This window comes from Callithrix jacchus, chromosome 6 (assembly GCF_049354715.1).
Source record: "Callithrix jacchus isolate 240 chromosome 6, calJac240_pri, whole genome shotgun sequence".
In the NCBI taxonomy this organism is placed as follows: Eukaryota; Metazoa; Chordata; class Mammalia; order Primates; family Cebidae; genus Callithrix; species Callithrix jacchus.
Window position 1 is genome coordinate 161941522 of NC_133507.1, and position 13709 is coordinate 161955230.

A 13709-nucleotide genomic window follows, 5' to 3' on the forward strand; every position below is an offset into this window, starting at 1 on the left:
AAATCTCTGCAGAGCTACCTTCCAGGCACAGCTTGGTCGGAAGGCACCTGGGACCCAGCTCTGGCCCACCTGCCAATGACTTCACCAGGCAGTGCCCACACACAGACACAGGGGTGGCAAACGGAAGCCCAGGCATCCAGGACAGATGTGATGTCACTGCAGGGCCAGGTCCTGAACCCTCTCCCGCTGGGGTGGCAGCCCCGTCTCCGGGCAAGTCGGACTCCCCGGGGTCCCGCAGGCAGGCGGCGAAAGCCCCGGAGCCACCTGTTCTTCCTGAAGGTCCCCTCCCTGCTCAGGGCGCCCGGTTCTCCAGGAGAGAAGGGCAGGGAATTCACTTTTGGAAGAGAGGAGGCTTTTCAGACCTGCGGGGTCCCCTGGGGTCCCTGTGCAGCTGTGCAGGGTGCAGGTGGCATCCACCTAGAGTGTGGGTCATCACCCTCCCTCCCGCACCCCAGCCTCAGGGCCCAGGACTCACCTACGTGGGCTGGAACCTCAGGTGCTGGCTCATGACGTGGAAGTGAGGGCTCAGGCCTCTGGGGAAGCCCCCCACGGCACTGGCCCGGAAGTACCGCGCGTAGAAATGGGGGGTTTGGTGGGAAGCAGAGCAAAGGTGAGGCGCTGCTTCCACCCGGAGCGCAGCAGTCTGTTCGGTCCGCCTTCTCCTGCTACGAGACGGCCTCGCCGGAGCCCGAGCCCAGAGCCCCTCACCGCTTCCTGGTCCACACCTGCGCCTTCTACGACCGCCCCCCCCCCCCCCCCGCAACCTCGCGGCCTCCACCTTGGGCTCGACCACAGCGCGCCGCCTGGCCCGGGGGTGAAAGCTGCGGCCTCGCTTGGACCTGGTGCTGACCACCGAGTGCCTGGACCATCCCTTGGTGCTGCCGCGCCGCGCGGTCCTGGGGCCTGGACCACCTGGCGGCCTTCCCCGCCCACCCGCGCGCGGCCTTCGCGGGGAGCCGCTGGAGCCGCGTGTGGAGCGCAGGGCGCACCTGGAACACGCTGGAACCGGAGCTCTGCGCGCACTTCAACCGCACGCTATGGGCACGGGGGGCTCGTGGGTGCGAGGGTCTCGGGGGGCTCGTGGGCACGAGGGTCTCGGGGGGCTCGTGGGCGCGAGGGTCTCGGGGGGCTCGTGGGCGCGGGGGGCACGGGGGGCTCGTGGGCGCGGGGGGCGCGGGGGGCTCGTGGGCGCGAGGGTCTCGGGGGGCTCGTGGGCGCGGGGGTCGCGGGGGGCTCGTGGGCGCGGGGGTCGCGGGGGGCTCGTGGGCGCGGGGGGCGCGCACCTGCCTCCCGAGTGGCGAGGCCTCGCGGCTGGCGCGGAGCTTGACCTGCAGCTGGCGTCGCTGCAGCACGGCCTGGTGCCCATCCTGGGCTACCAGCTGAGGCCAGACCTGGACCCGGCCACCGGCCGCCCTGTGGGGACCTGGCCGTCCCCGAGCTGCGGTTCGCCAGGCGCCTGTACCTGCCAGTTCCCGGGGCGGGTGTGGGATCCGGGACGCCCTCGGGAGCAGAGCCCCGGCCTGGAGGAGAGCCGTGTTCAGAGGCCGGCGGGGGTCCTCAGAGCCCTGGAGCAGAAGGGGCGCCGTCAGCCCCCGTTACGCGGACTCCACAGGGCGGGGTGACAGTGGCCCGGAGCCGCCGCGGAAACCTCTGGGTCCCGCTCCCTTCCCTGCACATCCCTCACTGGGTCCGCGAAATCTGTTTTTAGCAACTTCCTTTTCATCTACTTGAAAGCCACGCAGGCCGCCCGTGGCAGGTGCAGGATTCCAAGTCACGTTGGCAGTTTTTAATGTGAAGGCTCCTTCCGCTGAGGGCACGTCCCGGAGCTGCTGGGACCGTCCCACAGTGGGTGGTGACCTGGGAGGCGGCTCTGCTGAGCCACATGGAGTCTCAGATTTTAGCACATCGAGAGCGGGTGAGCAGCTGTTCCCGGAAACGGTCACGCTCCAGACAGAAGACGTCTGCGTGAGCTCCAGGGTGGTTTTAGATACAAAGCTGTCCCTGCACTTGTGGCGTTCACACGAGACACTGAACGTGAATTCACGGCTGTGAACTTGCATCTTGAACTGTGAATCCTGTCAGCATATCTTCAATGTAAGAAAAAGTAATTCCAAAACTTCTGCGTTAATGTCAGGTTATTCCAGCATTTTATATCAAGACTGTGCTCATTTCAGTCAAATGCAGTGGCCTTTGCTTCAAGGCCTGTGGGTTTTGTTGAGAATTTCGAGATTTTCAGAAAGGGGCTCCGGGGTGGAGTAACCGTGAGAGCTTCCTGGTGACCGGCTTGGGATATGCTGTGTCTGCTCTTCCATGCTCGGTTGCTGAGACGGTTTCTGCCTGAGGACCCGGACCTCCGCCCCTGGAAGAATCTGTGCAGAGGCTACAGGCACGCCTGCGGAAACAGACACACCTCCCGCACCCAGGAGGCGGGTGCTACCAGGGGAGGCCCCTCTCCTTCCTGGGCCCCCACCCCCTGCTGCTGCTTCTGCAGCTGCCCAGGCCCAGCCAAGCCCCACACAGACCCCCTTTGAGGGGAGCTGGTTGGTTCCCACCCCATTCGCTCCCCGTGTGCTCAGCAGCTCTTTGCCTGGCACCGTCTGGCACCCATCTGGGCCTCTGGATGCCCCACAGGACTGGCTCTCAGGAAACACCCGGGTGTGGGCAACGCTGGCTGAGACTGCCTGGGCCCCACTGGGCTATGGGTGTGCCCCAGTGTCTCCTGCTTTTAGTGATGTGCTCATTTGCATACTAATCACACCCCCACACGGGCTAGATGGCTCCAGAACACCCAGATTTGGTGTAGAAGTGGGTGGCACCGCGGTTCTGAGCCATCTCCACCTTTTCCAGGAGTCCTGTGAATGTTCCTGCAGCCCAGGGGGTCAGGGCGGAGGTCACGTCGGGGTTGCAGTGTCCTCGCCCACAGGCACTGAGGACACATCCCTGCTTTGCCCTCTCGTCCTTCCCCATAGCACAGCAGCTGGGCCCAGGGGCTGCTGCCTAGCAGAGGATGGGGTGCAGCCTGGGGCAGGGGCCCCGATCACCCTCACTCACTATCCTCTGGATGGGGCAGCAGAACCCATAACAGGGGGGCTTTGTCTCCTTGGGGTGGAAGTTTCCAGGCTGGCTCTGTTCTTTGGGAAGGAAATGGCTGGAGGCGCCATGCCTCCAGGTCCCAGTTCTTCCACCCAAGTCCCCCTGATCAACCTGACTTTGGGAGACGACAGGGCCTTGGTCCTGAGGGTCACGGACTCAGGGGCCGTGGGACTGGGTGCCCTGGGCCTGGCCATCCTCAGCGTCCCAGCGGGTCTCAGCCACCAGGGCTGTGGGCTCCCTGCCGAGCACGTCCAGGGCTGCGGCACCCTCTCTGCAGACTCTGGACCCGGTGGAGTCCCCAGCTCTTCCATCCTGCCCTTTCCTCTCCTGCTTATTCTCTAACAAGAGGCGGGAAGGAGCCGTGGGAGAGAGGGAGACTCAGGCCGGCCTCTCCGTATGTCCGCACACCCCTGCCTGCCTGTCCAGGAGCCTCTTGGCCCCTGGGGACACACAGGTGTTAGGAATCCTTTATTGACAAACGGCTTCCGGGGAGGGGAGGCCAAATCCCCTCTTAGCTCCAGGGGGTTCCAGGGTCCAGCCAGAAGCAGGGCCCTGGCACAGGGCTCACACAGAGCAAGGCCGCTCAGCTGGAGTGTGGCCCCTGAACACCGCTGCGCCCAGGCTCCTGGGCACTGCACGCCTTCGCAGTTGTCTGCGTGTCCCTGGAGGCCACGGCCAGCTTCGCTCGGGGAGCTCGGTACTTGTTCTTCTGGCTGTAGAGCAGGTTCCTCTGGAAGAGGCGGGGAAGGTGGCCCTGGTGCAGCAGTACAGCCAGGACCATCCCTGAAAGAGAAGGCAGGTCCCAGGCAGGCCGGGGGGCTCCTGGGCCCAACGACAGACAGGACACTCCCTACCAGGCCTGCGCCAGGACAGGGGAGCCAGGCAGCCTGGCAAGGGCCCTAAGACCCATGAAGGCTGGCCCCTGCCTGGCCCTGGTCTTCCCTCCCTGGTCGTGCCCTCCCTCTGGGTATGCCAGCCGTCAGGATGGGGCAAGCCCATGGGGTTCCTTGCACTTCTGGACCATGCTCTGGGAGAGGTGACTGGGATGCCCACCCCATATTGTCCTGAGCCACTGTCAGAGCCTCTGTGGCCATTTTCCTCCGGGACCTTATGTGGTGTCCAGGGTGGCTGTTTGCAGGGCTGAGGACTGGCATGGAGGTGGGGGATGGGAGTGGACAAGAAAGATGGGGGAGCCCTGGGTGGGAGGCAAGGCCTGCTGAGTCCTCATGTCCACGTCCTTCCAGACCCCAGGAACAGAGACTCCTCCGTCCCTGCCTGCCTGGGTCACTGGGAAGTCGGGAGGGGATCGTCTCTGAGTTTGACCCCAGTCCTCTAAGGATTTAACCCACGGGTGTGGACTCCACCAGGACTAGCCTGAGCGGACCCGCCTCTCACCACCTGCAGCTGTTGCGGCTCCTGACAGTGGCCTCTGTGACCACAGCCTGCTGACATGGGCCGCCGCCCCTCACTCAGCCCTCCAAGGCCCAGGCTGGTCCTATCTCTGCTCCCAGGAGGGCAGGTCCAGGGAGGCGGGGTGACCTGCTCAGGGGTGCAGCCAAGAGGTACCGGTGGCTGCTCACACCCCGGGAGCCAGCCCCATGCCCACGCCTGGCTACAGGGCTCCTGCCTGCAAACTCGGAGCTCCCCAGGGCTCAGGCTGACTTTGAACTTGTGGGTGGAGGAGGCTGATGGAGGACATCAGCCTGTTTTTCAGCTTCCTGAAGCTGCTGTAAGATCACAGGAAAGGGAGGCTCTCAGAGGCATCAAGCACCCAGAAGGGCAGACAGGAGGAGACGCAGGAGCGCAGCACGGGGCTGACCAACGTGGACGGATGGTAGGGGCCAGGTCCCCACTCCATGGGGCCAAAAGCTGGGAAACAACCCACTTGTTCCAGAGATGCCCTGTGCTCTCAGAAGCTGGACCCGGTCCCTTGGGATGGGTAGCCCAGACTCACCTGGGAGGAGGGCCAGCAGTTCCACATGGGAAGCTCTGGAGCCCCAAAGCCCCAAGATATAAAAACAGCCAGTGCCTCCCTCCCTGGCCCTGGCAGGAGACAGTTCCTCTCTAGAGGAGGCTTCTGGATTCTAGCATCAGGCTGCCCAAGCCTGGAGGCCAGTTCTGAAAAGGGGACCCCAGCCTCTTCCTACTTGGCTCCTAGAAGTGCCAGATGCCCTTTGGGCTTCTCCCTGGAGGCAGTTCCAGAGCAAGAGGTAGCAGCAGAGGGAAGAGTATTTCCCCAGAGTCCCGTCCTTCACAGAAGCCAGGGTGCGCCCTTGTCAGAAATAGGGCCTGGTCCATGAAATCAGTTAAGTTCATGATATCATACTGGAGTGGAGTGAACCCCAAATCCAATGACTGGTGTCCCTCTACAGAGAAAAGGGACAATGACACAGAGGAGGCGGCCATGGGGCGGCCAGCAGACACGGCAGTGGTGTGTCTCCCAGCCTGGGGACACCCAGGTGCCAGAGACCCCAGAGTCCGGAATAGGCAGGAGCCCCCCTGAAGCCTCCAAGGAGAGCGGACCCTGTCAGTGCCGGTCTCCATCTGGAGCCTCCGGAGCTGGCTGAGAGCACATTTGTCATGTGAAGCCTCTTCGTTGGTGGTCCTTTGCCTTGTAGCCCGTTAGGCCACCCCGGGCCACGGCGTGGGGCCTGAGAAACTCAGGAGGAAACTGATCTCCCACCCGGGACTCGGCCCCAGGCCTCAGTGACACTCAAGTGCAGGTCAGAACCAGGATATGATGCTTCGGACGCAGGGGGTCTGAACTGTACCCGCCAGATCCCGTTTCTCAGGAAGCTACTGTGAGACGGGGACCACCAAAAAGAAGGAATAAACCGAAATAGGAGACGCTGAGGACGCAGCCGGCGGGGGGCGAAGGGCAGCCTGAATGGGAGGTGGACGCCCAGGGGAAACGGGCTGCGGATCCGCCAGGAGACGCAGAGCACCCAGAAGCCTGGCAGGATAGAGTCTAGGGCCTCGTCACCCGCAGGAAGCCAGGCCCGTGCAGGAACGGAGAGGCCTCCCGGGCCATCCCAGGGTGCAAAGGGGCTGCTCCACCCCCACGCTCACAGCCCCAAAGTGCAGCAGGGCACCCCATATCGTCTAAGTGGGTCTCCCTGTCACCTGAGGGTCACCAGATTGAGTCCCTCTCGGGGAGCCGGGATCAGGTGTGTGGAGAGTCCCCAGGACCTGGAGCCCCCCTGCAGACACCGTCCCCATCTGCCCATGTCTGTCCCCAGCCTGCCCCCTGGCTCCAGCCTGCTGTGCGCTGGGAAGGTGTCCAAAGTGAGATCTGCCATCACAGGCCCTCCCCCACACACCACGGCAGAGCCCTCCCAGGAGCACTGACCCGGCACCCTCACCCCCACCCTGGAGAACCCTACGTACCAGGACGCGCTCTGGACCCCAACAGCCCGTGGGACGCCACCCTGCCCCTGCCCTTACCTGCCAGAGGGCCCAGCCAGTACACCTGCATGTACTCCAGTAATGTGTGGCCTGAGCAGCCAAAGGTCACGGAGGCGGCCAGGGCAGGGTTGAAGAAGGCGGACGTGAGGGGCCCGGCTGTGGGCAGAGAACAGACAACCCTGGTCCCCAGCCCTGCCTGCTGCCCCTCTCCAGGCGGGACCCAAGAGCCAGAGTCCACACCCAGAGCCGGTGCCTGCAGGCCTGCGAGTCGCTCTCAGCACCTGGGCTCCACCTGGTCCCTGCACCGAGGGACACACAAGGCAGCGAGGCTGGTTCAGCCAAGGTCTGGGTCAGGGGCAGCAGCCTGGGGGCCTCGCAGGGCGTCAAACACCCTCCACATGTCTCATCCTTCCATGAACTCCTGTCCCCCACAACCATGCTAGAATCCAGCACCCCACCTTGTGGGATGTGGCCTTCAAGAGAGACAGGGGACTGAGAGAGACAGACACAGAGACTAACAGAGAGACAGATAGTGAGAGAGAGAAAAAAAGAAACAGAGACAGAAAGACAGAGAGAGACAGGAGAGACAGAGACCGGGAGATGGAGAGAGACAAGAGAGACAGAGACAGGGAGACGGAGAGAGAGACAGAGACCGGGAGACGCAGAGAGACAGGAGAGACAGAGACCGGGAGATGGAGAGAGACAGGAGAGACAGAGACCGGGAGACGCAGAGACAGGAGAGACAGAGACCGGGAGACGGAGAGAGAGACAGGAGAGACAGAGACCGGGAGATGGAGAGAGAGACAGGACAGACAGAGACCGGGAGACGGAGAGAGAGACAGGAGAGACAGAGACCGGGAGATGGAGAGAGAGACAGGACAGACAGAGACCGGGAGACGGAGAGAGAGACAGGAGAGGCAGAGACAGAGACCGGGAGATGGAGAGAGAGACAGGACAGACAGAGACCGGGAGACGGAGAGAGAGACAGGAGAGACAGAGACCGGGAGACAGAGAGACAGGAGAGACAGAGACCGGGAGATGGAGAGAGAGACAGGAGAGACAGAGACTGGGAGACGGAGAGAGACAGGAGAGACAGAGACCGGGAGACGGAGAGAGAGACAGGAGAGACAGAGACCGGGAGACGGAGAGAGAGACAGGAGAGACAGAGACCGGGAGACGGAGAGAGACAGGAGAGACAGAGACCGGGAGACGGAGAGAGAGACAGGAGAGACAGAGACCGGGAGATGGAGAGAGAGACAGGACAGACAGAGACCGGGAGACGGAGAGAGAGACAGGAGAGACAGAGACCGGGAGACAGAGAGACAGGAGAGACAGAGACCGGGAGATGGAGAGAGAGACAGGAGAGACAGAGACTGGGAGACGGAGAGAGACAGGAGAGACAGAGACTGGGAGACGGAGAGAGAGACAGGAGAGACAGAGACTGGGAGATGGAGAGAGACAGGAGAGGCAGAGACAGAGACCGGGAGACGGAGAGAGACAGGAGAGACAGAGACCGGGAGATGGGGAGAGATGTCCTCCCAGAGGACAGCGGCAGGGAGAGGAGAGGACAGGGCTGTGGGCTGTGAGATGCAGGAAGGCGGCTGCAGTCGGGCACTGTCTTGCAGCCCCAGGCCAGGGTGACAGACACAAATCACCGGACCCACCAATGCCAGGGACCTGCCTTTGGGCAGGGAAGAGCAAGGAACCGGCCCAGGGAGGGTCACGGCCTTCAGGGACATGGAGCCTGCAGCCGCCCAGGTGCACACCAGATCCAGGCAGCTCCGTCCCTGAGGCCAGGCGCCCTGGGCCTCAAGGAGGCAGGAGCCTTGGCGGCAGCTCTCCATCACCACCCAGGACAGAGGCCCGGGCAACCTGCCACAGAGTTGTCGCCCTGTGGACACCTGTCCTGGGAGCTTCCCAAGCAAAGGCTTTCCTGGGAGTGGAAGGAGGGGAAGGCAGGCATGGGGCTGGATCAGACAGATGGTCTGAGAGGAGGAGCTCACACGGGGGCTGAGAGGACCCTGAGAGCCTGGTCCCACTGGGGGCCCAGATGCAGCAGGATCTCAGGATTCGGTGTCAGGAGGGGCCACAGAGGCCGAGTGGGGCAGGTGGAACAGGACCTGTCACTCAGAAGGGGTGACGGAGGGTGCAGGGACCCCCACACCAGACCAGGGCTGGGCCCAGAAGCCTCTGCCTTGGCTGTCCCAACTACCCCAGGGGCAGAACTTCTGAGAGGTCCAGGAACAGCTGGGAGTGGGGGAGGCACTGCAGGAAGGATGGCCCTGGTAGGGGACAGGCTCCTCCACAGCACCCTGTGTCCAGCACAGGCCCTCGTCCACCCGCCAGTTCGTAGGAAATCGCTGCCCCTTCTTGTGGGCTACCTGGGCCAGCAGCCCCCACCCCTGGGTGTGCATGGAGGCCACACAGGTGGAGGTGTCCTGAGGGCCCAGGGGAAGGGAAAGCACTGCTCACCTGCATAGGCCGTGACGGTGACCAGCAGAGCCACGGCGGGCACCCTGTGGGCGGGAGAACAGTGCCGCAGGTACAGGAGGGTCACATGGAAGCAGAAGGCACAGGCGGCCTCCACGAACGCCCCGTGGGGCACGGACGTGCGCAGGGTCGAGCTGCAGCTCTGGGCCATGAGGCTCTGTAGCAGGTGCAGGTCGCTGAGCTCCCAGGCCCAGCAGAGGTGCGTCAGGGTGCAGGCAGCCTGCACGCCCAGCCCCTGGGCCGCCAGCTTCAGCAGTGTGCCAGGCAGAGATGCCTCGGCCATGAGGAACTCCTGCAGGGACACGGTGGGGTTGGCCGAGGCCCCGTCCAGGGTGACCCCGTGTGCCAGGAAGAGCAGGAAGAGCAGGGTGAGCAGCAGGTCAGGCCCAAAGCCCCCAGCCCAGGGCCCAAGCACCACCAGCATCCTCATCTCCAGGCAGCAGGCCCCGAGCTGGGCCGCGCCCACTGCCTCCCGGGCAAAGCCTTCATAGGCGCCCACGGGGAGCAGGGCCTTGGAGGCCCGCCTGGCCGCCTCACAGAGGGCAAAGGTGGCAAAGAAGAAGGAGAGGGACACGTTAAGACCTGCCATCGGCCCAGGTCCTGCGAGGAGCTGTGCCTGCAGGACACCTGAGGGGACCAGGCAGGGGCTGGTTGGTTCCCACGACTGGGACCTAGGAGTGTGGGAGAGGGCACCTGTGCCTCTGGGAACACCACACCTGTAGCCCCTGCTCCCGCCCCACTGGCTGCCACCCAGGTGCACAGCCAGGATGGCCACAGGAGCCCCGCCTCACAGCCTGGCATCCTCCTGGCACCTGACACACCTGGCCCCACTGGCCACACTGGGCCAGCCCTGCACCCTGGAGACAGCCCCAGCTCCTCAGAGCCTTGAGCTCGGCTCCCCAACTCCCACCTGGGCTCCTGGCTCCAGGACCACAATACCTGTTCCCTGCACCTGGGCTGTGGCCCCTCTGAGCCAGGGTCCCCTCTCCAGGTCCCTGCCTGGAGAAGGCCCCACTTCTGCCTCCTGCACAGATACTGTGTTCCCAGTTCAGTTAAGGCCCCTCTATTGCACTGGCATTGTGCCCCACTGTGGTGAGGCCCCCATTGAAGCACACTGTGTCTCCGCCTGGGAGGGGCCCTCATGCCCCTGCACCTGTTCCATGACCTGGCTCGGGGAAACGCCCTCCTGTCTGCACCTGCTGGTGTCTTCCCTTGAGTGAGAACCCCTAGTTGCCTGCACCTGGACTGTGTCCCCTGCCTATGGGAAGGTCCCCCCATTCCTGGCTCCCTGCACCTCCACTGTGCCCACCTCAGCAAGGACCCCCAAGCTTCTTGACTTGGCCTGGGGTCGCATCTGCGTGAGACCCTCCTGCACCTGCTCTGTGTCCCCGTCTGGTCAGAGCCGGCCGCAGCCCCTGCCTCTGCACCTCGGGGAACTCGGGGCCACCCCTCACATCAGCCTCCCTCCCATCTGCCTGCCCTGAAAGTCCTTCCCACACCTGTAATCCTAGCACTTTGGGAGGCCGAGGCGGGGTTATGACCAGTCGGGGGTTCAAGATGAGCCTGGCCAACATAGTGAAACCCCATCTCTACTAAAAATGCAAAAATTGGTGGCACATGCCTGTAATCCCAGCTGCTCGAGAGGCTGAGGCAGGAGAATCGCTTGAACCCGGCAGGTGGAGGTTCCAGTGAGCCAGCACCACTGCATTCCAGCCTGGGCAGCAAAGTGATATTTCATCTCAAAAAAAAGCAAGAGCTTCCCAGAGATGAAAACTGACAGTGCCATCACTGTTCTCTTGAACTTCTGTAGAGGGTCAGCTGCCCACAGCTGCGTGGAGAAGGCACTGTGCCTGGGAGTCCTCGGAAGGAGAGAGCTGGGGCTGGGAACTTCCAGAGCTCCGGTCCCCTAGGGGATGGGACATGAGCCCTGGGGGCCCCGAGACTGGCAGCCTGTCACCCGGAAGCATGTCTCTTGTCCCCTGGGTCTGCTCCCAAGCGTTAGGACACCAGCCACGGCCAAACGGGGTGTAGCACGTGGGACCTGCAGGGTGTCCCCCAGCCCTCTCCTTCTACCCCGGGACACTCCAGCCCCTGACGGCCTTCCTGCAGCCCGGCCCACAGCTCCCCTTTCTCTGAGACTTAGATTTCCTTTGATTTCTGCAAACCCAGGTGGGCCCCAGCTGGTGTCCTCCTTGCACAGCTGGGGAGACTGAGACCAAGAGGAAAGGGGCATGCCCAAGGGCACAGCAGAGGCAGCAGCTTGCAGAACAAGGGGTGATTCTGTTTCAGCTTTGCCCTTTCCAGTTCTGGGGTCCAGAGCTTCCTCCAGGTGGGGAAGGCGTCTGGTCCCCTCCAAGGAGGAGAGGAGGCCCCAGGTCTGCGAGTCCCACAGGAAGGCCCCCGCCTGCCCCCCTCCCCTCCCACTGGCCACTCCTCGGGGGGCCGAGAACCCCAGGTTCCAGGAGGGCTTGGGTGCCTTGAGGTGCCTGCTCCTGCGCAGGTGCCCTGCCCTCTCAGAGAAGCAGAGGAACCTCCTGGAAGCCGCACAGGGAAAAGCCAGGCTTTCCCTCTTGGGATCCTGTGGAGAATGAGCTCAGACAGATTCCTCAGATTGTGATCCAACACTGCCCGAGACCTGAAATCCTCCCCCCGGTGTCATGGACACTGGGCCCACAGTGTCTCCCCCACGGAGCTCCCGCAGGGAGGGTCCGCGTGGCCCACGCTACCCCACACGCAGGAAACCTGAGAAGGAATATTTAATATCATTCCCAGCTCTTATTTCTTTATTCTAGAGAAGCAAAACACGCTTGTAACCAGAAGATGCAAACAGCGTGAAACGCGCCCGTCTTCAGCGTGGGCGCACGTGCGCTGTGCCCGTGTCAGCGGCCTGAGTCTCCCCGGTGGGGCCCGTCCTTCCCGGTCCTCCCTGCCCTTCCTCAGCAGGATGGTCCACTCTTCTGGGTTCTGTGATCCCAGCCTCCCGCTTTCTCCCTGGAGCCGGCAGAGGAATGGAGTCATGAGCTCTGTGCGGGCTGGATCTGCCTGTTTTCAGGGAGGGATCGTCCCTGGGGGTCCGTGTCCCTCGACCGTTTCAGAGTTTTGTTCCTTTTCATTGCTGACTTGACCCCGTGTCTTGAAGAGCCACAGTCTGGCCATTTTTCTGATGACGAACATTTGGGTGGACTTCCGTCCTTGGCTGCTCTTAGCCTTGTGGCCCATTGTTTTTATAGACACAAACGTTTATGGCTTTTGGTAAATACCTAAAATGCCCCAGGTCAGCTACATCCACTGAATAAATGACACATCTGTAAACTGGGAAGGAAGACTTTATTTCCGGTAAAGGGGTAGACCCTTCAGGGTGGCTGCCCTGACTCGCTGGGCACCTCAGCCTCTGGCAGAGCCCCTCCGTCTGTGGCTGTGCCCACCCCCAGCACCAGGAGGGCAAAAGACAGGGGTGTTGGGGTGCACAGGTCATGCTTTTGGGACTACAGCCTGGTTCCAAGCCCCTGGGATGCTGCCCCCTCTCCCTGAGCTGCTCTGCTGATCCTGGTCATGGCGCCAGGACTGGAGGCAGAAAGCAAGGGCTGGGCTCTGTGTGGGGAGGTACAAGCCAGTCTCCGCCATCACTGCCTGCCCAGAACCCCTCAGCCCGGGTCAGGAGCCAGCCTGGCCCACACCACACTCTGGAGGCCCCACACAGAGCTGCCCAGCCCAGAGCCCCATCCTACAGCTCTGGGAGTGAGCAGCCGTAGCCACCCTCAGACCCCAGAAACCCTGCCCAGAGCCCTGTGTGGAGCCCCATAGCCCCTCCCACGGGCTCTAGCCACCCTCAGACCCCAGAAACCCTGCCCAGAGCCCTGCGTGGAGCCCCACAGCCCCTCCCACGGGCTCTAGGGAAGGACTGAGCTTCCTGGGCCCCTGGTGTCTGCCTGAGTAGGAGGTCAGCGCCCAGGTCCTAAAGGGTGGCAGAGCCCAGTGCTGGCCAGCCTGAGGCCAGTTACCATCAGACAGGGCCCTGTCAGGCCTCCCTCTGTGGTCCTGAGTCAGGGCCCAGCCCCCGGAGCCTGCCCTGCAGAGGACCCTGGCCAGCCCTGAGCCGGCCTCTGAGGGCCCAATAGGAGCCGCACCCATCATCTGAACGGTGCCCCATCCAGGACACCTGCGCTCAGCTGTGCAGGGACTCCCACTGCTCTGGAGCCAGCTGCCCCACCTCCCGAGATCCCCTCAGAGAACCTGGAGGGACCCCCAGGAGGGGCTGCATCGCCGCAGGGAGCAGGCAGCAGCTGGGTGGACTCCACCCAAGCCAGGAATGCCAGGTCAGAAGAGGTCTTCCTGGGAGAAAGGAAACTGCAGCCACAGCCACGCTTTGGGGTGGGACATGGGAAGCCCTGGGAAGGAAGCCGACCCTTATCTTCTTTCTGAGCCAGGGCACAGAGCGAGCCACAGGGAGGGGACTGTTTGCTGAGGAACAGTGGAATCCGGGAGGGGTCCAACCTGCAACCTCCTCTCCCCAGAATCAGTGCAAAAGCTCCCTGGGGACTCTGCCCCAGCCACCTCCCTGGTGCCTGGCAATCAGGGGGGCCCATCCCAGTGTGGGTAGGGACAGGCCTCCCTCCCACATGAGGATCACCTGGGGCCACCTCACGGCCTTCTGTGTCCTCTTAGTCACTGGGGGTGGAAGAAAGTGCCCTTGGAAGGCCGGGGGACCCCTCTTGGTCAGC

The 13709-nt window shown here is 63.2% G+C and overlaps 1 protein-coding gene across 2 annotated transcripts; it reads right to left on the reverse strand.

Moving 5' to 3' along the window:
- Positions 1 to 3530: 3530 nt before the first annotated feature.
- Positions 3531 to 9617, reverse strand: AQP12B (aquaporin 12B). 2 transcript variants are annotated; one of them, XM_035306628.3, is made up of 4 exons: positions 9455 to 9617; positions 8971 to 9418; positions 6538 to 6654; positions 3531 to 3876 (listed from the first exon to the last, which is right to left on the reverse strand). In XM_035306628.3, exons 1-4 carry the CDS (start codon positions 9575 to 9577, stop codon positions 3677 to 3679), a joined length of 888 nt encoding a protein of 295 aa, XP_035162519.3. In that variant the 5' UTR covers positions 9578 to 9617; the 3' UTR covers positions 3531 to 3676. The 2 variants fall into 2 exon arrangements, with proteins under 2 accessions (XP_035162519.3, XP_003733324.4); XM_003733276.6 differs by having other exon boundaries at positions 8971 to 9617.
- Between the last annotated feature and the right edge of the window lie 4092 nt (positions 9618 to 13709).